This window comes from Ruditapes philippinarum, unplaced genomic scaffold (genome assembly GCF_026571515.1).
Source record: "Ruditapes philippinarum isolate M1 unplaced genomic scaffold, ASM2657151v2 ctg2775_1_1_1_1, whole genome shotgun sequence".
NCBI classification, from domain to species: Eukaryota; Metazoa; Mollusca; class Bivalvia; order Venerida; family Veneridae; genus Ruditapes; species Ruditapes philippinarum.
Window position 1 is genome coordinate 149,981 of NW_026857983.1, and position 27,121 is coordinate 177,101.

The 27,121-nt window shown below is 32.5% G+C and overlaps 1 protein-coding gene across 1 annotated transcript; it reads left to right on the forward strand.

The window, feature by feature from the left end:
* The first annotated feature begins 6,528 nt into the window (after positions 1-6,528).
* On the forward strand, positions 6,529-11,038 carry LOC132751668 (tumor necrosis factor ligand superfamily member 6-like). The gene is made up of 4 exons (XM_060741881.1): positions 6,529-6,916; positions 7,033-7,069; positions 7,511-7,609; positions 8,029-11,038. The coding sequence occupies exons 1-4, from the start codon at positions 6,743-6,745 to the stop codon at positions 8,439-8,441; spliced, it is 723 nt and encodes a 240-aa protein (XP_060597864.1). The 5' UTR covers positions 6,529-6,742; the 3' UTR covers positions 8,442-11,038.
* Positions 11,039-27,121: the final 16,083 nt, after the last annotated feature.

Here is a 27,121-nt window from a genome sequence, read left to right on the forward strand (position 1 = left end):
TGGGCGGACGAAAGACATTGTTCATCATGAACTTTGGTAGGCTTAACAAAAAATACAAGGATATGTGATAATTCGAGCATTTTTCGAACGAAAGTCGGCGCGACCCTGTGAAACATGTGAAAGTTGAGTAAATCCAGTAAAAGTCGTGTTTTATTCGTACATGCACGTGCTACTACCCAGTCTAACTCGTGCCAACTAATCCACAGGCACGGTTGGAGCTAAACACTAGTGCCAGTCAATCCGTGTATAAACCGAGTATACTGTATCCAACCGTGTTCTGTGTGAGACGGGCTTTAAGCACTTTCGGTTTATAAAGTATATTAAAATATACAGTTTTCTTTTATTTCTATACATTTACTTAATTAACGTGGACTTAATCCCGATCAAAAGAAATAAACTTAGTCAACAATTCCAAGAATTTTAAATACTATTTGTGTTTTAATGTTTAGCTTAGATCGAAATACCATATCCCTTTTGTCTATTCATATCATAGTGTTCTGTCGCCTCCCAGAGCGAAAGTACGACATAGTTTAGGTCCGACTCTCGTATTGATATCCACTCACATGAGAAATGGTCTCTAATCCTACCTAAAATTGTGTTTTCGTGCTAAAGAGGTTATTTTTCTAGGAGAATGAAATGCTTGACATATAAGAAAATGATCATGTTATATAGCGGTAGCAAAATATTGAAATACATGAAATATTTCATTTTCTTAAGAAAACAATATAATGTTTGTTACAAATTAGTTTTCATACTTAAAAATATCCCCAATTCATCCAGCCAGTTCATGTCCCATTGAATCTTACGGTTTTTCCTGCACTTTTTCAGTCAATCGCAGGCCATGTTACAATGCAATTAGTCAAGTCAGCCAATATAACCATGAATTAACTTCCTGGATCCGGTTGTTCAAAACATTGGTTAGTGTTAACCAGTGGTTAAATTCATTATTCGCTGGTTAAATTTTGTCTGTTGGATAAATTCTGTTGCTCAAAACTTATCCAATGGATAAAATGCGTTATCCAGTGGTTAACTTTAACCAGTCCTATAACCACCGGATAATGCCCTTAACCAGTGGTTAGATATCATCATTAAAACAGTAAAAATCATTAAAAGTTGTTTAAAACAAGATTTTGGTTGCAAATATATGTTTATTTTTATTAACTAGATTATTTCATATGAAATGCATAGGATTAAATTGAAACATTTCTGAAAAAGTGCTTTTAGAACCTTTTTCAATCTAAATTTGTTGTTGTTGTAGTTAAGAGAATTCAGTTCAACAGTCATAACTTTCTTATTCTTTAATAAAACATACAAGTGTCAGTACTCATTTTCTTAGTTAGAACATTACCCATCTAATGGAAGTAATTTCAATTCACAATTTGAAAAAAAAAAGTTTTTGATTTTTTTTCTTATCAGTGTCTAAGGAAAAAATAGATCTATCGATACTTTAAGGCCTTTGATATACTTTTTGTTTAATTCCAAAAACATGAAAGCACAAAACATGCAAAATTAAGTCTTTGGGAGCTTCCTGATTCTTATAAATTTATTATTCATCAATAAATCGGCCATTTTGTTTCCAGAATCACTAACCAGCCCTGTTGCATTGTGGTACTTTACCAGTGGATAAATATGCAATCCACTGGTTAGGTAGCCAGGGTACTATCCAACTGTCGAACAATGAAATTTTATCCACTGGATAGCTGGCCGCTGGTTAAGAATTTAACCAGTGGATAAGCTATCCATTGGTTTATTTTAACCAATGTTTTGAACAATGCGGTCCAGGTTAACTTTATTACTCCGAAACTTTACTACTTGTCTATTTATAGATCGAAATCATAATACATGTAATATTTTTCTTACCGTTTCATATCCAGTAGCATATTTTGCGTGTATAGTGTGATTAGTTTACTGATTGTAATAAAATCAAACAATTCAATTAATGAAGATAAATCACAATTCACTTTTCATATAAACGTTTTTTTTAAGCTTTACATAGTTGTGTATCAATAAACTTTGTTGTTTCACTGGTTAGGGTCCATGTCATGCATGAATTTGCCGCTTTTATTTTTTCTGTCTGCGGTAAGAAAGTTTACAATGCTTTTATCGCAACAATAATAACGCATTTTGTTTATTTAATATATTCTTTGCATAACATCACAAATGAACTAACGCCGCAGGTTTCATCCTTATCAGTTGATAAATTTATAAAGGAAAATTCGGCGCCAGGTCGTAAGCAACGTGATGTATACAACTCATTTATAAGGATTTAACTCAATACAGGATTTGAGCAGTACCTCTAATCATGATCACAAAATAGACAAATTTGTTTGTTTTTTTTTTTCGCCGATTTTTACATGTTTCATTCATTTCCATACATAAATCAGTTTGAAAAGATGAATTAGACATTTTAAAGTTCATTCCGCTGGGTAAAAAGGCAAGAGTTTAGCATTTTATCATTTAAGCGCCTTGTCTGGTATTTACCGGAATACGGTATTTAGTGTGGTGTTCCAATCCTTTTTTTAGTCTCACTCCATTCATAAAGGCATTAAGTTGTGAATACGGCCCCAGAATATCGTATGGTTGGAGTTATCAAGCACTGATGTTAACATAATATAATCCAGTCTGAAACGTAAGTTTAAAATATTTAAAACTTAAAAAAATAATACTTGAATGATAAGGTGAAACACTTTTGTAGATCTATTATATCTTTATACATTAGCAACAATAATGTGGAAAATAGAACAGCGTTATACGAAAATCAACAGCGGTAACGATCTCCGCTTGAAAAATAATGTTAGTGATCTCTCTTATACCGAAATGATATCAGTTTCAGCGGTGTATTTAACACCTGTCTTGTCGTTTCGATGCAAAATAATAACCACGGCCTTCGTGGTCAATCCCTATATACACATCAAACTCAAATGTTAAATAGCACATAATACACCGCTGAAAACGATATTATTTCTTAAATAACCTCCCATATTGTCCCTGTTTCTATTCGATGTCATACACTGTTAGTCGGTTATATGTGTCTGTTGTCGGTTGCGTATCTTGGTCTTTAAGGAATAAAAATCTGGAAACAAAGTGATCCCTCGGAAGCATTAATCACAACAAAATTACTTAAGAATTGCAGACTCGGTTTGATTGAGTCTGTACATGAGGGATAATGAATAAGTGCAACATCCCTCACGCCCCCTAGCACCGGCTGAGCGGTACTCAATTCTCAACACTTAATAGTGTGGGCATCAATTATCCGGAAGGACCAGAAAAATATAACAACACTGAAGTGAAGTACGGGGCAACTTTTTACAGCTGCCACACAGCACTTGACACCTGCTGTTGTGAAGTAAAAAAATCTGGAAACAAAGTCATCCCTCGGAAGCATTAATCACAACAAAATTACTTAAGAATTGTAGACTCGGTTTGGTTGAGTCTGTACATGAGGGAAAATGAATAAGGGCAACATCCCTCACGCCCCCTAGCACCGGCTGAGCGGTACCATATATTATTTCCATATAAACCTATATTATTTTCCATATGTGTGATACTGTCAAGGTTTTTTTTAATGTCATTGTTACCTTTACAATTTTGAGTATTTTTTTCTGTTGTTAAAATCTCCCCGAGCATCTCAACAATGATTCACCATGATCATCTACTTGTTACCATTTATCTTATGTTGAAACCCTCTTTACAATATCCAGGAATATGCCTTTCGAACAAATACAGAAGTACCTCAAATACTGTTCAATCAAATCATGTTGAATACATTCAGAAAGTGTATAGGGAAAGTACCTTTAAGTTAGATATCCACTCAGTTTAACAATTTATTACAAGATAATAAATTTTATCAGCGAAAGAATTTTGGTGTATTTATAGACTACATTTCATAACTTATCAAATTATTTTTTTTATCTGCACGTTTCATACTTAACCCCGTTAAGTTTGCGATAATGACATAACTTTTACAACATAACAATGTGAAAATTCGGCTTTCTTTGATAAAGAAAATGTGGGAAAATATATTCCATACTTTGGATTGACATTAAAACAAATGATATTGATCTCATTAGATAATCATTGAATTGTAAAGGAATATTTCAAGAATGCCCTCTCGAGTTTGAAATTGACCGTAGTAGCCCTTAATTGTGTTTTGAACACGGGTACGGATTTTTTTGTTATCATATAATGCGTGTAGTTAAAAATAATAAATAACAAATTATAATTTTTGGCCTTTTTGCACGCTGATATGCTCATTTATTACTGATTTACTATTGTATATGATTAGCCGTTAGTTATGGAGCTTATTTGATATTTTCTTATAAATTTGGAAAAAATTCCACTCATGACATGAAAATATTGATAGAATTGGCAATATCATATATATTTCATAATTTACAAGGACAGAATGTAACGCCATCTTACATTCCAAAGGCATACGTACAAACTGGTTTCCACAAAGCCTACTTATGCAATATGCTGAAACATACATCACTCTATTTTCATTCTAGAAAACATTACTTACTGTCCTTATTCCACAACCGTCTTTGAAATAATATCCTTTCAATTACCAGTCACTGGCGACAATTAGAGTTAGACAAAATGGCTCTAAATGAATCGAACATTTGTCTCCCGTTGAGAACACTTGTCATACGATCTGTTTAAGATGATAGTCACCAGTGTCCAGACGGACTTAAGGAGGTCAACGAAACAGAAGAAACAATATTATGTTGTGGATCTATGAGCATTGTCCCCAATAAAGTTTCCGCCAAGGTACATAAACAACATCATAACTATCTGACATGATAAAGTATTCTTTAATTCAAATGTAATGCATTTAAACAGCTTTAGATATGACATAGAATTTATGTTTTAATTTTATTTGCAGATTATTACAGACGAGTATGATGACGATGCTTTTCCTCGTAAGTTATAGTATTCTTACCTACCTACAGTACATGTACTACTTGTTTAAAACAAACAGTAACTAATAATGATCTATTTTATTCATCAATTTGAAAGTTTTAAGCATTCAAACAATTTTGAAAATAAAACAAAATTTCATTTGATAATTAATCTGTAGAACTTCATTTATAGCATTGTATAAGATCATTATATTATCCTCTTTCGGAGAGAACTAAACCGAATTGCCGCTATTTATTATTAATTATGATTATTGTAGGAAACTAAATATTCATTGTTTTATATTTCATGTAGAATATCCATCACTTGATATTACGGTATGTAACTGTTCTGAAAATAAGACTGTTCCCTGGAAGCAAATCTTGTAGGTATTTCGGGTGATAATCAACAAGGTAATCTATGATAATTAATTGATTTATTGTCAATTATGTAAGTCACATGTAAAATTAATTTGTAGTCAATTATGATATGATAATATCCTTTCAGATTTTAAGACATATTTAATGAAATTGTAAGATTGTGAGCTTGTGATTTGAAAACTCACTTAAGTAAATTAATATTAACGTTTAGATTTTGTAAATTTTAAATTAATCCTTTCATTGTTATTTGGCTTGAAATATGGATTATTTATGAAAGAGCTGTTGAATGAAAAACTATTTTTGCACTGAATCATGACAAATTATTTAAAAGATTGTTTGCAGTGAACCTAATTGAATACTCTAACATTGAACAGATGACTGCATATTCCACTATTCTACATGTCATTTTTGTGTAGATCAAATGAGGTTGTATACCAATCGTATTCGTGTCCTAACCTAAGATATGTTACAGACGATGGAACAATACACATAGAAACGAGTGGGTATTTCTACATTTCATCACAACTCAAGTCAAAACACTACAGTATAAATGGCACAGCAGATGTTTCGGGCGCCAGTCATTGATCACGTAAGTAATAAACAGTGTTGAGTTTAACTAAATAGATTAATAAAGAGTAACGTTTTTTGTTTAGATTGATAAAACGTAGACGATGAATGTTAGAATAATGATAATCTATATGTAAAGATTTAAACTGATAGTTATCAGGAAAGCGAATTTGAGTTGTCACTTGGTAAGATCTGCTCTTGCGTTAAACAGTTATTTTATTTGACAGTATTTTTCCTCATTGCTGGTGCTATATATAGATTCATTGCTGTTAGAAGTTTTCAAGCTCTCATACAATTTAATGTATGTCGGACAGTGAACTTTAAAATGGAATCAAACAATTCAATTATGAAAGAACGATCACGCTTAACATATCAGGTAGAGTTCATTTTTGTGTCTTTTTTCTTAAAAGTCTTAAAAGGTTTGATCATGTTTTCAATTTTTAACGAATATTAGTCGTAATAATCTGACATTAAAAAAAAGAATCTTGTTTTTGATTTTTATGTATTTAATGAACATCCCAGAAAGGATTTTTGCTCTTCTATGAGTTAATTGACGTCATATCTAGTGTTTAAAAGTGTATGTCAATGGACTTTTCTTTAAATGGTCAAATTTAAATTTTAAAGCAAAAAACATCCTATCTCAGGACATGAAAATATACAAAGATCTATCAATAACATAATTAATTAGTACAGAATGTAATGCTTTGCTGACTCAAAAATCAAAGCCTACTCTCAAAACCGTACAAAATGGTTTCGACCTATGCAATATATACTAAAACATCCCTCTATTTTCATTCCAGAAAACATTACTGATTGTCCTTATATCCGCAACTGTTGTTGAACTGATAACCTTGTTGGCACTTGCCGGTCACTGGCGACAATTAAGGTCGGATATAATGGCTCCAAGGGAATTCAACATCTGCCTCCCGTTGCGGACACTTATCATAGAATCTGGTGAAGAAGAAAGTCACCAGTGTCCAGACGGACTTAAGGAAAAGGTCAACGAAACAGAAGAAACAAAATTATGTTGTGGATCTATGAGCATTATCCTCAATAACGTTTCCGCCAAGGTACTTAAACAACATCATTTCTATTGGACATGATTAAGTATTATTTTATATATATGTACTACATTTTCAACAGCATTAGATATATCATAGACTTTGTATCTTTCTCTTATTTTCAGATTGTTAAAGAAAAGTATGATGACGATGCTTTTCCTGGTAAGTTATACTATACTTACCTACAGTACATGCACTAATTTGTTTGATAGTAGATACAAACAGTATCTAATAATGATTTCTTTTTTATATATACTGATTTTGATACTGATCTTGATCTATTGATTTTTACCATATGTGTGATACTGTTAATTTTGTTTTTAAATATGTCGTTGTAACATTGGCATTTTTATGCGATTTTGCCTGTCGTTAAAATATCCCCCTTCATCTATACAATGATGCTTTATATATATATAACTATTTAAAAAAAGAAACAAAATTTTATTTGATAATAAATAATTATGTAAAATCTTATTCCAATCATTGTATGAGCCCATTATTTTATCCCCTTGTGGAGAGAAGTAAATCGAACTACCGCTGGTGTACTAATTAATTTGCTTAATGTAGAAAAACTAAATATTTAATGTTGAATAATTTATGTAGAATATCCATCACTTGATATGACGGCATTAAACTGTTCCGAAAAGAAGACTGTACCGCCGGAAGCCAATCTGATTGGTATTTTGGGTGTTAATCAACAAGGTAATCTATGAACATTTATGATTTATTGTTAATAATATGAGGCACACACAAAATTAATTTATAGTCAATAATGATATGATAATATCCTTTCAGATTTTAAAACATATTTATCAAAATTGTAAGATGTTTGGCTTGTGATCTGAAAACTCACTAAAGTAAACTAAAATTAAGGTTTAAATTTTTTAAATTTAAAATAAATCAGTTTTTATTGAATAAAATAAAATGGGTTCCTGGAAATATGGATAATTAACGAAAGTGCTATTGAATGAAAAAGTATTTTTGCGCTCAATCATGGCAAATCATTTTTAAAGATTGTTCGCAGTCATGTCTCGCCTGATACTAATTAGATACTCTAACATTGAACAGATGAACGCATATTCCACTTATTTTGTAAGTTTATTTTATCATTTATTTTTTAGATCAAACGAACGATTGTTCGAGATTGTTTTGGAATAGCACCTATCCATCGTTTTCTTGTCCTATGCTAAGATATCTGACAGACGAGGGAACACTAAACATCGAAACGAGTGGGTATTTCTACATTTCATCACAACTCAAGTCAAAACACTCAACCATAAATGGCACAGCAGGTGTTTCGGGCGCCAATTTTAAACATTTCATTTACAGAATATCAGAAGATAGGAAAGAGCAAGTTCTGTTAGAAGGAGAAAAATCATTTTGTAAAGTTGCTTCAGACAGTTTTGAATGTACAAGTTTCATCGGTGCTGTTTTCAAACTTGAGACCGGAGACCAGCTATATGTAACCACCTCTCATCCAGGCAGTCTTGTTCCCGAGTCTAAAGATAATTACTTTAGCATTTATAGTGTGTAATGTACACATATATTTCCATAAAAATTCAAAAGAAAAGATGAGCGCATTTATGTAATTTGGCGGTATATTCCAATTATGTTTATTATGAGGAACTAACTGAATTTTTATCTACTAAACTAAAGCTATATGACGAAATAAGTAAAGTAACGTTCAGAGGAACGCATCCTGCTGACAATGGGCATAGTTTGGCTTTAATGGGCAACAAGGAAAGGAAATGACAAACATGAAAACAAAGGAATCACTTTAAGCATGCTTATACCTGAAATCATAAATATAAAAAGAATGTTGCTAGTTTAATTAATAACTACTCTCATAATTATAAAACATTGCCGAAGACATCGTCTTTTGAATTGTTATGTAGCGGCAAACATTTAGCCAAAAATGATCTCGTATTTTAATGCAGATATTTTATATAAAAATCATTTTGTGTGAACATATGTTATAATATGCTTTGTGAAATTCATACCTTTATCACCATGGTCATATATTTTGTAAGTTTTGGTTTTGAAAAGAAAAAGAAAGAAAAAACACCTTGCATGTAAGTGAAATTTAGTTGTAGAGCAGGAAAATAAGAGAATGTTTCAGATGTGAATGAAAGCATAATGGCTTACTTGTGTCACTTATTTAGATGCTTCTCATTAAAACATATCTAACGACGGTTTTATTATGCCCCCATTCGAAGAATATGGGGTATATTGTTTTGTTAATGTTGGTCGGTCGGTCTTTGTCGGTAGACCGCATGGATTCCGCTGATTATCTTTTAAATATTTATAACACAGTTTCCATATTTCATAAATTGATTAGTGATATGTAGTAGATGACCCCTATAGATTTTGGGGTTCAAATGTCAAGGTCACATGGGTATTGAATGCCAGAATGGTTTCAGCTCATTATCTTGAAAACTATTTATCACTTAGTCTTTCACTTTTTGGCTGGCTATAACTAGTAGATGACCCCTTTCGATTTAGGGTCTTTAGGTCAAAGGACAAGGTCACAGGACCTTATATACAGAATGCATTCCACTCATTATCTTCTAAACTACTTGTTATCTAGTTTTTGTTCCGTATAAAATTGACAATCACTAGTTGATGACCCATATTGATTTTGAGGTCACTAGGTCAAAGGTCAAGGTCACAATAACATTTAATGTTAAAATGGTAAAGGAAGATGCTCATAGTTACATAATATGATAATGTATATTTTATTCCAACAAAATTACCAATGGCATGTGTCAAGGGCTAGAAAGGGAGGGGACATATATGCCGTTCGACATTTCCTGTTTATCAAAAGGCACAAAAATGTACTTTTTAATAGTTATACGTAATACTTTTAGGTTGCAGTTATTTGAAACTTTACAAGGCTCTTAAAAGTAATAAGGTTATTTTGTGAGACGTAAACGGATAAAAGGATCCGTTTCATTTTATAAAACGTGAAGATATCATTTGCTAAGATCATTACCTGAAACTAAGAAAGAATTTTCCTGTTTGTAATCCAATATGAAATGAAACTCCTTTGTATGTAACCAACCTTTTTTTTTGGGTGGGGGGATTCGTTAATACGTGATTAATCACGTTATTTGAATTCAATCAAATAACAGTTAACAATCCTACGGTATTTTGGTACGATATGTATCGTACATTTACGTACATTTACAGTTCCTTTTGTGTAACCATATCAGATTGGATATGATGAATTTTAAAATTGTTTGTTTAAACAATTAAAACCACAATTACCCGTGTTTAATGAACGTCAAAACTTTAGTTACATGGTAGTAATGATGAAAGAAAGATACGCTATGTTTTGCATATGATTTAAATGGCATAAAGCAACCTACTATCATTTTTGGCGAACTTTCATTAGCCTTTAACCATGTGGATTAAAACGAAACGAAACAAATAGATAAGATAGGGTTTCAAAAAAATGATTTAAAGTGAAAACAATGGAGTAGTGATATAACATGGAATTTTATGACGGCCAAAATTGATATGCGATCAGGCTGGATAACGCTTTACGATTTATGTTTGAAAATCACATAGCACAAACGCTTTAAGTTATTAGTTACATCTTATAGGTGTGAAATAATTGCTTGTATCATAGCTGTGAACCTTTCTGTTGCAAATGTGTCCGAGTTAAATCGTATACATATACTTGCACCGTGCGTGAACTGGAGTGCAGGTATTAGTTACCCGCACTCCAGAGCATGCCCATTGATTGGCTCATTTTTGCTGGGGTTTACTTATTGTGTCGGCAGAGAAAGTGAAAGCAACAGACATATCATATTTAGATGCTTGTTCATTGGTTACTTTTCTCCGGGGTTTCATATTGTGACACAGGGAACGTGTTTTCTATGTTTGACTATGATACAAAAGAGAAAGAACATCAAAACACTTGGCAATCTGATTAATACTCGGGGGCCACGCTCCCTCTTACAAATCAGATGGCCTCGTGTTTCGATGCTCTTTCTATTACTTATCAAACTCGTTTACGAAAATGTTATAAAGCACGACATATGTATGTGTTATATTAATTTCTTTAACTCGTGTAATCAAATTTTATATGACATGACAACTCATGTGGGACCTTTTATGTCTGAACTGTGTAACTAAATTTAGATTTATTAAATGTTCTTTGTGTTTATATAACCTTTTGTTATGTTTGTCTTTAATTAGATATACCGCAAAGAATTAAAGATATAAAGTTTAACAAATTAAATTCATAAAAGGTCTACTTAGTCAAACAGCAACCAGTCAGAAATATTATGGTTATTGTTTTATCACTCCTAACACAACAGTCTTTAGCAGTGCTTCGTCTCACATAAACATAAGCGCCTTCTCTAACATGAACCACTATAGCTCCCGTTCCACAGTGATCATCATTCATTTCTTCGGGAAATGCTGTACCCTTAACTTGTCAATTCCCAATTTTTATTTGTTTGGGTCGTCAGACCAAACAAATAATGGTAGCGAAATTTCAGACCCTGATGTGCTTATGTGCAAAACTGAAAGTAGTCTAAACTCCTCAAAGCGGTTACTTCCCTTTATATGTATACATGTGCCGACAAATTAAGCGGAGATCACTGCGTTAAGATTGTCAAATGACAGGCGCATTAATTTTCAAGCTTTCTCGGGGGAAAAATAGTTCCAGAATGGTCGAAGATTTCTATTATTGTGTTATTCTTTAAAGATATACATGCTTATATTAAGCTCCGTGATTATTTACATCAGTGTTAAACAACGGGGTTAGCATGAACAAAATATATCGAAATTAATAAGGGTTACAAACCCTAATTTAGAATAGTGTGGTTTTATTCAGGCCGTTAACATACTTCACCGTGGGCCAAGGGGTTTCTACGCTCTTTTAGGAAGCGAGAGGTCTGGAGTTCAAATCCCAGTTAAGGCGACTCATTTTTCTTTTAAATTGTTTAAGTCAAATAAACATTGACTTGAATATCAGTGTTCAATTAGGCTTATAGCCAATCTACTACAGTTAAAGCACTGGAAACAGCCTTGGTGGCACTATACAAAAACAAACTGGTTTATAATCTCACAACCTTCACCTTTCTGACATTCTGAGACCCAAACAAATTCAGCGCCTTCTGTGGTTTGATTTCAGCCGTAACCCACTATGCACGGACATCTGATCCCACTGTTACTGAAAACACATACGCCCATGTTATTTTGGACCATGCACATAGAAGTAGTTCCCGACCTCACTTCAATATTTTTTTTCAATATTATATTTTAAGATTGTGCCTGACAAATATTTTAGTCTATGTCACCTTCAAATATATCCGTATCTGTGATTTTATGAATCAGTCGATTTCAAGTTCACATTGTTCTCCTAAATGCTTCTTTTCAGTTAAAACAATAATTGATAATGATAAGAATAGGATAAAATATAAATACTGTCTGAAATATAAAAAGACTGTCCCACCCATTTTATAAAGTAAACATACAACAATTGAAAATATAGTGTATAGATATTGTGTAAATTCCTCTACATCAAAGACAAACTTTTCATGGTTTCCAAAGCAACGACTGCCACTTTGATATATAAAATGCAACTTTTTCTGTCGACTGAACTGAAACAACATACTGATTATATGTGAACTAGGGAACATTTGTGAAGTTGCCAATAATTTTGTTTCAGAAGTTTCCGTTTAATATTGCCTCTAAGCGGTTCTACATTAACTTAATTAAAAGGATTCTACTAAGGTTTTGACATTAATAATAATTGTAATTGTTTGAAATAATACCTTTTTCATTATTTCCTAACGAATAATTAATAATTAATCAGTTGTTTAAGCAAAATCTTTTTTTCCGGTTTATGTTACAACCGTTGAATTACTATGAGCAGAGTTTCACGAGCAACCTTAAATTTGCTATTTTCAAATTGTCGGACATAATCGTCATGGAACCGTGGACGATCATTTCAAAATCTTCCAATGCATGACAAAGTTACAATCCGGAAACGAATGTGTACCTTCAAACTTTCCTTGTAAGAATGCGTACCTTTAAACTATAAGTGTGGCCTTGATCTTGGCGGTATTATTAGGGGTCTTAATGTCGTCTTTATGTGGTAGACATATTTGCTAGGCTATTTTAAAATCTTTCAATGCATGACAAAGTTACTGTCCGTACACGAATGTTGAGTAAGTGGGACGCACAGAAAGACGGACGGACAGACAGTGTGCCCTTCGGGATATTATATTTCATTATCCCTCAAAATTGGAGAGCGTAACATATTTACAAAGTATATATAATGTACATACAGCAGAAGAGAATTATATACAAATGCATTACATTGTAATATAAAAGATACAATAACATGAAATTCTTTTACAATTGTAAAATTATGACTTATGGGTATTAAACGAAAGCGAAAGTATAGACTATGTTTTAAATCATTCATTTTAAACATGAACATTGCTATAATCATCCTAGGTGATAAAAATAATTAAAGTTACTAAGTTCCGTACCAATAACTGAATCTTAATCGAAAAACGAAAAATTAAGAGAAAGTGAAGGTACAGTCTTTGTGTTCATGCTTTATAAATGACTATCAATAGATGGATGTCATTAGCATTATTCCTAAATAAATCAATGATCTTAATTATTGAAAAAAGAAGAAAAAAAAAGAAGAAAAAAAAAACACAAAAAACAGAGAGCAGGTAAATAAAATAAATAACTATACAGTTTATGTCTGAGAAAAATACTACATATACTGTAAAGCGATAAAATTGCCTGCTTCTTTTTTTTTTAACGTAGAGATAAAAGTTTTGCAAGCGCGATAGCAATTTGAAAGTTGACAAGTACATTATCATGTAAAAACATTTCACATTGATATCTGTAGTTATGGCAAATAAATGTGCTGTTTTGGTCAAAACTTAAATTTGATATAATAGCGTTCCAGAAAGGCACGTCTTTTAGTCTCTTTCCTGTGACAAAAACACATAAGGTGTTCTGTAATGCCATTTGTAAGAAGATTGCAAATGATACAACGACGCACATATGGAAAAACACATCCTGGTGTCCAACTGCCTTGCCAAGTATTGCAGCAACCCATTTTGGACCCGGATTTTGTCGAATAATAACGCACAAAGGGGAAATCTTATAAGTATGAAGTAGAAATGTTAATGCTTGCACTTGTGGCGTTTAAAGTTTCTTAGAATAACTCTTTTTGTTGACTCATTGATTACCTTTATCTGTAAAATCTTCTTCCATTTAAATTTAGATAGAAACACACCGGTATCAATACAAGACTTTAGTATACAACGTTACAACAGATCATATTTCTGCAGTAATCTATATAAATTATGTCTGGAATAAATCTATGTTTCTGTTTATCCACATTCATATACCTAATCAATCTATTTACAAATATCTGTTTAGCAAGATATTTAGATGGCAATCAGCATAATTGACCAAATAACTGTAATTTCCTGTAATTTATCATAGTAAGTATGTTTGGTATATTCAACATACATAATGCAAACTTTGTGGAAAAAGATTTATGAAAATTTTTGTATAAATTTAACACAGAAGTTGTGTGCTAATTCTAAATTGGATATGTTTTTATTTGAGTAACAGTTCCAGTTTTAACAACCATAAAGCGCTTTAGGTACAACAACTGTCATGTATATTTTTCGGAGTGTAGCAGGACTTATAGAAACTGGATGCAATCTACTGCTACAAATGCTTAGTAATGTACCACGAAACTTAACACCTAAATTCTTATATGTGAAGTTAATAGGTATGACGTCATTTCCAAGAGAAAATATCACCGACTCATGCACTAGAGTAGCTGGGTTAAATGTTATAACAGCGCTTTTTGAAGGATTGTATAGGAAGCGCCATTTTCTCGAGTAAATGTTACAAATCTTCAGCATGTTATCTAGACCAGCGCTGCGGAGAATGATACGAGACCAATGTAATCGGCAACGGTGGGACAACGACCATATTTAAATTGTGTATGAAAACGCCATTCGCGCTGTCTTCCAACTCGCGTATTAATCCATTTATGAAGACAAGAATACATTTGATGGTGAACTTTATTCCTCCCTGTCGAGTACCTTGCAGTATTGGGAAATAGTTACAAGCTATGCCTTTATACTGTACATAACTGTATACATTTTATACACATCGTAAAAACGACTTTTAAAACGTTGGTATTAATGTGTTTCCCCGTTGTCAGAAATAGTATGTTGTAATTTATTAAATGAAACCATTTGTCCAGACGCGGTCGGAAGCCTGTCTGCAGTCTAGAAAACACATGTTAGACCCGATGAAGAGTTTTCTCGTGCAAAAATGTAAGCAAACTCCCTTAATGAAAAAGAGGTCATTTAAACAGCCGAGTGCACCTTGTTGAGAACTAATGGAGGATAATATGTGTTTTTTACATTTCCTAAGCAAAATTACTTCATACACTTTAAGTATTGATGAAGTCAGACTAATGGCTCTAATAACTGGGTCGTCGTGTTTCTTATTGCCACCTTTATGAACAGTAATAAATTTTACGCGATTTAAACGAATCTGGTTTTTTCACCACCTCTTAATATCAATGTATAGAAATTCGCTAATACCGGGGATAATATATCCGCGCCATATAACAAGTGTTCGTGGGCAATACCATCCGGTTCGTTTGCCTTACCTCTCGATAAAGTCTGAATGGCTGACTTTACATCTTCCTCGGCTATAGACACATTATTACTGAGATTCATATTAAAAGACTCAATCACATATTGTTCTACAAAATCATACCAAGGTTTATCAAACTGTTCTGAAGCTGTAGGTTTATACAGATCTTTGAAATAATTAGCCCACTGCTCTGCTATATCACTGCGACAGTTGTATTTTATTCCATTGAAGCACATGCTACTTCCTTAAACGCTACTTTGTTGTTTACGTGCCTGAATATCTTTCCAAAACAAATCACTATTTAATTCAGCTTTGACCTCTAGTTCATGGTCGAGATCACGAAAATATGAATTCACTGCCGCCCTATGCAATTTTCTAGTTTTTAGTCTTTGCAGATTTATAATTTGCATACTCCTTGTGGTTTATTCCGCGTGGTCGCCCTGCCCGGCACCACACTTCTCTGGCTTGTTTCACTTCTTCGTGACATTGAGACAATTAAATCGACCAATAAGGTTTCATGTACTTTCTATACTTTTTCTTTGGAAAAGAACATAATTATATTTTTTCAGTTATAGTATCATAAGTATCAGACAAATTCTCACCTTCGTTAAAATCAAAGTTTTTAAATGCAATTTTCAACTGTTCGTTATAATTGTCAATATGCATGCTTTGAACTTTTTTCCAGTTTATTGTTTCAACATTTGTATTAGTTTCGAAACTGACATCATTGTGCATGTAACACTCAAAGTTTAAACTACAAAGTATGGGTTTGTGACATGAAACATTTAAAGAACAATCATCAGCTACTTCAATGTAAGATAAAATGTTTGAGAATTCATAGCCTAACAATAAATAATCAATAGTAGACGTAAAGCGCCCATCATTAAAGACATATGTACTTGTCTTATTAAAGCATCTGTCCGAAGTGTTTACAGCAAATAAATTACAGTCATCTATAAAACAATTCAGGGTTGCAGAAAACTTTGCATTATCAATGTTTGCATTAAAATCGCCCATAAAGACAATGATATCTTTATCACAGTATGTATTATTAATATCATACATCATTGGTATAACTTCATTGTATGTTGTTACAGAATAGTTACTACATGGCAGATATACTTGAAAAAAATAGACAAATAATGAAGAACCAATTTCTAATTGTATCCCGATTATACGGTCACTATCAGTCTCAACTTTCGAAATTAATTTGTTATAACGTCTATGCCACATTATAGATACACCACCTTTTCTGACATTATTTATATCACAAACTGTATAATGCATAAATTCCGACGAGATAGAATCCATAAAATGAAAGTTCTTTTGCGTTAACCAACGCTCGGATAAGCCACATATATCTATATTTCCCTCATCTAAAATATTACTTAGGTAGCCCGCACTGGACATAATTCCAGTAATGTTCCATGTTTCATAAAAAGATATAAATCTACCATAATGGCCATCATTTGATAGATAAAAATTTACATTTTTTACATATAGTTTTAGTCAACATAGCATTTTGTTTCATCCAAAATACTGAAATGATTTGACCATTGTGAATGATCCGAAACATTCTGATATGATTCTTCCCGAGTGATGCCCCTTGTATTTTTGCATTATTTATCAGGTTTTCCACTGTAAAATGGGAAATCTTGTTTGTTGCCAAATGTTGAATGCCTTCCCGATTGGGTGAACCCTTTATTGCTAATTGTTATTATCCGTCGGTCTTGACAAATATGACCGTTTTCACGCCGTGACTCCAATGCCAACCACGGTTCGCATCAAAAGGTAGTGTGGCCAGAAGTCATCACTAAGAACAAGCCTTGCTTTATCATTGGCTATCAGTGTCAGTTTAAGTAGAACCTTATCAGGGTTGCCGACGTAACTTGAATTTTCTCATTCCTGTAACACAAGGCACCTTTTCCTCGATAACCGATTTAAGGAGCTCGGTATTAAGACACGAACTAAGACCAAGTACACAAAATCTCTCAGTGCGTTTCCTTTTAACAAGCTTAAAATCAATTTCAAAAAATCTATCGCCGCTCAACACTTGTTGTTCTCGAGTTGTCACCCGTACCGGTATTGTTTCCCCTACTTTCTCAGCCTCAGGCTTATAACCTATAACGTCATTGAATGAGACTGACCTCTCTCTTTCCCCATGTTTGTAACCAAATTTCTGTGCCCTTCGGCATATTTGCAAATTTAAAAGTCAATTTCACCGATTTTCCACGGCGGAATGGGTTTGCGTGAAATATAATCCGGTGCATTTATTCTATACTATGATTCATATTTGTATTGTATTCGCGAACAACAAAATGCTTTCACAATGACCCGTATATATTTTTATCTTTGACCATGACTAGTTTATTACTGTACCGTCTTATGTGTAATTAAAGAACAACTCGTATGCACTATACACGGAAATTTATAAATATACCAAGAAAGGCCATACATTTAAAATTTACAATTGTAATCAAACTTAGTTATGCAGTTTGAGTGTATTATGTGACTCATTCGAAACTGAAGAATATCTTAACAAGTACAAATGTTGCTGCAATGCAGAAATTGAGAAGCTCCGCGCACAAAATGCACTCATTACAGATACGTTACAAAATCATTTCTACGCACAGGACATGTTCTATTCAGATTAAGTACTATTGTACATTATTCCGGATGTTTTGTAAATCATTATTGTATAGTTATACTTATAGTATGCACTGTCAATGAAATGGGGGCCAGATATCAAATTTAAAAAAAATATACTTTCACTGATGCCTACCTTGTAAGGAAAGTAATTCTAATACAAACAAGTCTTACAAGACTTGTAAATGTAATGTGATACGACAGTAGTGCAACATTGTTCTATTTATGTCACTACTGTAGTTAGTAATATAAAATGATATAAAATATCAAAGCATGTACATTTTCTTTTTCACCTAAAATGCTACTCATATTTTACAAATAGCAACAACTAATCATGGTAAGAAATATAAAAAGCCTTATGTAAATAAGCCAAAACAAAAACTTTCATCGACTTTCAAAATGTCCTTAACATGTTTCGAGGCAAATAAAAAACATTGATGTAAAACATCAAAGAGCGTCCAAGCAAGAAATCAACAAATGGCAATTAACTAGTAGACATCTGATGACCAGTTATTCTCAAGTTATAAATTTGTCAATCGGTAATTGGATTTTACAAGAATTGTATATATCATAGAAAAATGTGCGGACGAAAGACATTGTTCATCATGAACTTTGGTAGGCTTATCAAAACATACAAGGATATGTGATTATTCGAGCATTTTTCGAACAAAAGTCGGCGGGACCCTATGTAAAACCTGTGAAAGTCGAGTAAAAGTCTTGTTTAATCGTACCAGATCGTACTTGGAACCATACAACATGTCGTATGAAAATCGTGTTCAAACCTTGCTTGACAGAGTATATCCGTCCTTTATTCGTACATGCACGTGTTACCATCGAGTCTAACTCGTGCCAACTAATCCCCAGGCACGATTGGAGCTAAATACTCGTACCAGTCAATCCGTGTATAAACCGAGTATACTGTATTGGAACCGTGTGCCCAACCGTGTTTTGTGTAAGACGGGCTTGAAGCACTTTCGGTTTATAAAGTATAATGAAATATACAGTTTTCTTTTATTTCTATACATTTACTTAAATAACATGGACTTAATCAATATAAAATGGAATAAACTAAGTCAACAATTCCAAGAATTTTAAATACTATTTATGTTTTAATGTTTAGCTTAGACCGAAATACCGTATCCCTTTTGTTAATTCATATCATAGTGTTCTTTCGCCTCCCAGAGCAAAAGTAGGACATAGTTTAGGCCAGACTCTAGTATTGATATCGACTCACATTAGAAATGGTCCCTAACCCTACCTAAAATTGAGTTTTCGTGCTAAAGAGGATATTTTTCTAGGAGGATGAAATGCTTGACATCTAAAAAATGATCTTGTTATATAGCGGTAACAAAATATTGAAATACATGACATATTTCATTTTCTTAAGAAAACAATATAATGTTTGTTACAAATTAGTTTTCATACTTAAAATTATCCCAAATTCATCCAGTCAGTTCATGTCCCATTGAATCTTACGGTTTTTCCTGCACTTTTTCAGTCAATTGCAGGCCATGTTACAATGCAATTAGGCAAGTCAGCCAATATAACCATGAATTAACTTCCTGGTTAACTTTATTACTAGTTTATTTATAGACCGAAACTTTACTACTTGTCTATTTATAGATCGAAATCATAATACATGTAATGTTTTTCTTACCGTTTCATATCCAGTAGCATATTTTGCGTGTATAGTGTGATTAGTTTACTGACTATAATGAAATCAAACAAATCAATTAGGGAAGATAATTCACATTTCAGATAAACGTTTTTTAAGTTTTAAATAGTTGTATATCAATATACTTTGTTGTTTCACTGGTTAGGGTCCATGTCATGCATGAATATGCCGCTTTTATTTTTTCTGTCTGCGGTAAGAAAGTTTACAATGCTTTTGTCGCAATAATAATACCGCATTTTGTTTATATTTTCCGTTCATTTAATATATTCTTTGCACATGATGCTAAGAGAACATCTCAAATGTACTAACGCCGCAGGTTTCATCCTTATCAGTTGATGAATTTATAAACGAAAATTCGGTGCCAGTTCGTAAGCAACGTGTTGTATACAACTCATCAATAAGGATTTAACTCAATACAGGATTGGAGCAGTACCTCTAATCATGATCACAAAATAGACAAATATCGTTTTTTTCCGCCGATTTTTACATGTTTCATTCATTTCCATACATAAATCAGTGTGAAAAGATGAATTAGACCTTTTAAAGTTCATTCCGCTGGAGTTTAGCATTTTATCATTTAAGCGCCTTGTCTGGTATTTACCGGAATACGGTATTTAGTGTGGTGTTCCAATCCTTTTTTTAGTCAAAGGCATTAAGTTGTAAATACGGCCTCAGAATAACGTCAATATAAACTGACATGGTTGATGATTTATCAAGCACTGACGTAAACATAAAATAATACAGTCTGAAACGTAAGTTTAAAATATTTAAAACTTAAAAAAATAATGCTTGAATGATAAGGTGAAACACTTTTGTAGATCTATGATATCTTTATACATTAGCAACAAAAAGGTGAAAAAATAGAACAGCGTTACACGAAAATCAACAGCGGAAACGATCTCCGCTTAAAAAATAATGTTAGTGATCTCTCTTAGGCAATAGAAAATAAATAACTAGATTCTCATCCAAATTTTGGGAAAAATGGGGCGGGTGGGTGGATTTTAATTTTTATTTTTTATTTTCCATTCTCGGTCTGGAATTGCACACAAGGAGGTTAATACTTGTGAATTTGTTCTATATAATAGGTTCTAATATTATGTGTTTGTAAAATACATAGATTCAGATTGAGAATAGAAGCAACATGACAATATATCTTGATTGTAATGATCTAGCTGTTTTATTGAACCATTCATATTTTGACATCAAACCAATTGATGTTTGGACAATATAAAAAAAAAACAATATATAGATCTAAATGTATTGTTACAAAATAAGACATCTTAATTTTATAAAAGAGTTGAATAAAGCTGACTATGCCTATGCCAATCAATAGGGCCTAGTGCTTTTACATGTGTAAATTAATCAGTCAACCACTGAAGCTACACAAAAAGACAATCCTATTTATATATCACATTGCAAAAATAACATCTAAGCTATTGAAAATTTGACAAAGAAAGTACAAAGATTTTCCTATTATATTAAAAGGCTATCTTATTTTCACTTTTATACCATGACTAGATATTATAAAGATGACATACAAAATCAAGCAGCACACTGACCATGAAGATTCTATGCGAAATTCATTGTTAAGGCCACAAGGACCGGCACCCTTTTGTTTATTTTTGGTTCAGATGATTATTTCAGGCCGTGACATTTCAAGTATTATATGATAACAACCTGGGTGAATGTCAAAATGACGGCTTTCCTTAGTGTGGCTTTTAATGAAGAAACAAAACAAAATGTAGACGGTAGTAAAAATAAAAAATTTCAAAATCCTGAGACTCTCAATTCTGCTGTTTCTTCTTGATTAATTCCATCATGGAGCTTGTATAATATATCTGTGATTCCACACACACCCCTCTCTCAAGAAAATATCCATTGTACAACACACACTGGCAAATTTCTCTTTCTAAACTAATGTAAACAATACAGTAAATAAATTTAATAAATAAACTATATTTAAAGTGTTATTGGACAAATTTTATCAATACAAGGCTTCCTTTTGGTGACTTCTTTTTTTTATTATATAAATCGGCATCGCGAAAATATGTGACAAACAAGAAAATGTCTGTTTCCTGCATAACCATTCACAATTCTAGCTTATTGTTGATTTTGATTTGATCAGATTAATTATTTTATGAGTATTTTTAGATTGTTATTCAGCTGCTGTTTTAAAAGGCATTGTAAACAAAATTTCCAAATTTGTAATTTACGGCAATTTACCGATGCTGTTTATGAACTGCTGTTTATTTGAATATTTTACTTGTCCAAAATTGGTCTTTTGTGGTTCAAACTTCAATATAGTTTAAGTTCTTTAACACTTTTCATTTTAACTATCAAAACAGGTTATTTTTAGCTCTTAGAAATTTTATTTGGACCCGAGGATTTTTCACGCTCGGCCCGCATGATCCGATCTATTCAGCCAGGACCGAGACCGAGACTGACGGACTTTCGGTCGTACAGATGATGAAACACTTATATACTTTAAGTACTCGGCATCCATACACAGTAATCAAGCTTAAAACTTTTCTTTCTTTCTTTCTGTCTTTTTTCTTTCTTTCTTTTTCTTTCTTTTTTTTTTTTTTTGAAAATAAAAATCGTTCGGGCGGAGCCATTTTTGCCGGGCGGGCGGGGATGAGAATCTGGGAATTTATTTTCTATTGCCTTATACCGAAATAATATCAGTTTCAACGGTGTATTTAACACCTGTCTTGTCGTTTCGATGCAAAATAATAACCGCTTTGGCATACGGCCTTCGTGGTCAATTCCTATATACACATCAAACTCAAATGTTAAATAGCAGATAATACACCGCTGAAAACGATATTATTTCTTAAATAGCCTCCCATATTGTCCCTGTTTCTATTCGATGTTATACACTGTAAGTCGGTTATATGTGTCTGTTGTCAGTTGCGTATCTTGGTCTTTAAGTCTTTAAGGAATAAAAATCTGGAAACAAAGTAATCCCTCGGAAGCATTAATCAGAACAAAATTACTTAAGAATTGCAGACTCGGTTTGATTGCGTCTGTACATGAGGGATAATGAATAAGTGCAACATCCCTCACGCCCCCTAGCACCGGCTGAGCGGTACTCAATTCTCAACACTTAATAGCGCTGGCATCAATAATCCCGAAGGACCAGACAAATATAACAACACTGAAGTGAAGTACGGGGCAACTTTTAACAGCTGCCACACAGCACTTGACACCTGCTGTTGTGAAGTATACAAATCTGGAAACAAAGTGATCCCTCGGATTCATTATTCACAACAAAATTACTTAAGAATTGCAGACTCGGTTTGATTGAGTCTGTACATGAGGGAACATGAATAAGTGCAACATCCCTCACGCCCCCTAGCACCGGCTGAGCGGTACCATATATTATTTCCATATAAACCTATAAACCTATATTATTTTCCATATGTGTGATACTTTCAATGTTTTTTTTAACTATGTCATTGTAACCTTTACAATTTTGAGTCATTTTTTTCTGTTGTTAAAATCTCCCCGAGCATCTCAACAATGATTCACCATGATCATCTACTTGTTACCATTTATCTTACGTTGAAACCCTCTTTACAATATCCAGGAATATGGCTTTCGAACACATACAGAAGTACCTCAAATATTGTTTAATCAAATCATGTTGAATAAATTCAGAAAGTGTATAGGGAAAGTACCTTAGATATCCACTCAGTTTGACAATTTATTACAAGATAATAAATTTTATCAGCGAAAGAATTTCGGTGTATTTATAGACTTCATTTCATATTGCTGTATAAATTATCAAATTATTTTTTTTATCTGCACGTTTAATACTTAAACCCTTTTAAGTTGACGGTATTGACATAACTTAAACATCACCACAATTTGAAAATTCGGCTCTCGTTGATAAGGAAAATGGAGGAAAATATATTCCATACTTTGGATTGACATTAAAGCAAATGATATTGATCTCATTAGATAATCATTGAATTTAGAAGAATATTTCAAGAATGCCCTCTCGAGTTCATAATGAAAAATTGACCGTAGTAGCCCGTAATTGTGTTTTGAACACGGGTACGGATTTTTTTGTTATCATATAATGCCTGTAGTTAAAAATAATTAAATAACAAATTATAATTTTTGGCTTTTTTGCACGCTGATAATATGCTCATTTATTACTGATTTACTATAATTGTATATGATTAGCCGTTAGTTATGGAGCTTATTTGATATTTTCTCATAAATTTGGAAAAATGTCCAAAATCATGACATTAAAATGACAAAAATGTCAAAGAAAAATCGTAAATTATATTTGAGAACATTTTATACTTTTTATTTCATCTTTACTTGACTAGATTTCAAACATTTGCCAAAATGTTTAAGAATTTTTACTACACTTAAGTAACTCGTATCTTTAAGTATGCTGATAAAGGCATTTTAAATATAACACGTTTTCTTAAACTGTTTGCGCCTATCAATATAATTCTGAACATCTTGTAAACCATTTGTCCATCAAAATGTTCGTAACGCAACGTAATTAATTTGTTTCAGTTCGCCACAATTTTCGCCCCACCTTGACTTATTACCTAATTCATTATGCAATGCATTTCTGTAGTGTAGTGCATATTCGTTGCAGAAAATTCATTTATTTTTAAAATCTCACTAACTACGCAATAAATATATGTATGATTTATTCTACTTGAATCTCTAAATTATTTTGCCATTTATTTATTTGCTCATTTGTCTATCTCATTACATAAATCATTTGAGTAATAGTTGTATATTTCAAACGAAGAAAGTACAACAATAGTACGTATACTTTGCTTTTGTCTCAATATCATATTACTCTACAAATACTCAATAGCTTTGAATGATAACAAAAGCATATCTCTTCGCGATGATAACAATTGTTACAACCAACCTTTTGATCAATATATCAAGAAAAAAATGAAAATGTAAGTCGAATGTGTATAAATAGTATGTATATATATTTATATATGAATATTACATTAAATGCTTTTGTAATGTTTATGTGATGCCGTCATATACTATATTTCTGTTAAGATGAGGAGCGTATGCTCAGTCCGAAAATAATGAAATATTTGTTCTGTTCTGTTAAATAATCTTATTTTTTCTTTCTTTTCAATATTATCCAGTCTTTTATGACCTAAATGAAAGAAAGTGTTGAGTTAAACTGTTGCATGTGGATCTGAATGAAATTCTGAATGTTTGCAGAGAGCCTTGCGTGCACGAAATTCACGTGGGAAAAAGAATAATAGAAAAATGCTTTTTCCAGGATCGAACTAGTGTCTTTACACTCACGTAGCGAATAACCAACCGCTACGCTTTTACGCTGAATAGATTGATTAAATTAAGAGTAAATTATTAATGTTGTAAAAATTGTAGACGATAAATTTAAGAATTATCGGCCCCTATTTGTCAATATCAATGTAAACAGATATAATGTAATGAAAAAGCTAATTTAAACTATAAGTCTTAAGATCAAATATTGACTGTGCTTTCCCATAAATTTGAATAAGTGCTATAAAATTATTTATTTTATACCTGGTTCTATTTATAGATTGCTCAAAGCTAAATCGTTCGTTATTTACTCCTGGTGTAGAAAATGGCGGACACTGATTTTAAAATGGAAACAAACACATCGATTGGGGAAGAAAATACACACTATACATGTCAGGTAAAGTTCATTTTTGTGTCTATTTTCTGTCTAGTCTTAACCTGTTATCATGATTTCAAACTTTCAAAAAGTAGTCTGTAATAGACATTAATAACGAAAGAATATTTCTTTAAATCTAATGTCTTTTGTAGAGAGGATTGTTTTCATCTTTATTAAGTTAATTGACGTCATAGCTAATGTTAAAAAGTTTTGTCAATAGTCCGTTCTTTTAAATGAGAAATGTCTTGAATTCTTTTCATTCCCATCATTTTTGAAAACAATGTCTAAGGTTGCCATACATGTAAATATTATCCTGTACAGTGTTCCTTATTTGTTAATAATAATTATAATTCCGTTTTCAGTTCCTTGCCTCAGGTTTAGTGTCCTTTAAATCTGTTTGCCTTGTTTCCATTTTATGTCCTGGTCTTTCAAGTGTTTATATGTGACTGTCGGTGGATGCTGATTAGTTTATACGAATTTACTTCTGATCAGTTCAAATTGTGTTGGAAGCTTTAAGCTTATTGAAACACCCTAGAATCCGTTCCTGGAACCAACCAGTTCTAAGCAATGAATACAAAGTTGCTGATTTTGATACTGATCTTTATCTACATGTCTTTACGAAATAAACCTATAATGATTTTTTACTAGAGGTGTGATACTGGTAATTTTGTTTTTAAATGTGTCATTGTAACAATTGCATTTGTTGCAATTTTGTTTGTCGTTAAAATATCCTCGTTCATCTATACAATGATGCTATATTCCCATTCACCATGATCACCGACTTGTTACCAATTATCTCTCATGGAGAACCTCTTACAAATATACAGAAAAATGGCTTTTGATTACATAAAGAAGTAACTCAAATATTGGTTATGCAAATAACGACGAATTAATACAGAGTTTAAAGTGTATTCGAAAAATACCGTAGATATCCAAGCAGTATAAAAATGTATTAAAAGATAAAAAAAAAACTTTCTAAGCGAAAGGAATGCCGCGGTATTTATAGACTACGTATTTTTAGACTATACATATAATTTTACTATATTAATTATCAAATATGATTTACTGCACCTTTCAAACTTTCGATCTGTAAAGCCTAAGATATTTACATAACTTTCACAACATAACAACATTCGTTGCTAAGGAACACTCAGGAATATATCCATACTTTGGACTGACATTAAACTAGAACTGCCACTGTCATGGCGTGAATACCCCCGCATACCACTTTGTCAGAATCAACAGTGGTCATTTTGAGCTCAAGGAACATCTCCCTGCCAAATCTGAGGAATACCCCTCACCCATTCATGCAGTTTTGCCTGGGGTGTTTCATGATAACTATATGAGAACATAATTATATGCTTCAAATGTGAAAATGACAAAATCAAGACACTGTGGACAGCCATTCTTAAGCATTTGAGCAGGCAAACTTATCGTAGGAAAAGCCCTTGTGACCTTGACCTTTGACACAGTCACCTAAAATCAATAGGAATCGTCTACTAGGGAAACCAAATCTCATAACCAAATATGAAGACCTTTGACCAAAGCATTCATTTCGACC

Excerpts from the sequence above, each read along its gene's own strand:
- LOC132751668 (XM_060741881.1), top strand. The coding sequence starts at position 6,743 with ATGGCTCCAAGGGAATTCAACATCTGCCTCCCGTTGCGGACACTTATC. Across the intron at positions 6,917-7,032 it reads TCAATAACGTTTCCGCCAAG|ATTGTTAAAGAAAAGTATGA; the intron begins GTACTTAAACAA and ends TCTTATTTTCAG. Across the intron at positions 7,070-7,510 it reads TGATGACGATGCTTTTCCTG|AATATCCATCACTTGATATG; the intron begins GTAAGTTATACT and ends TAATTTATGTAG.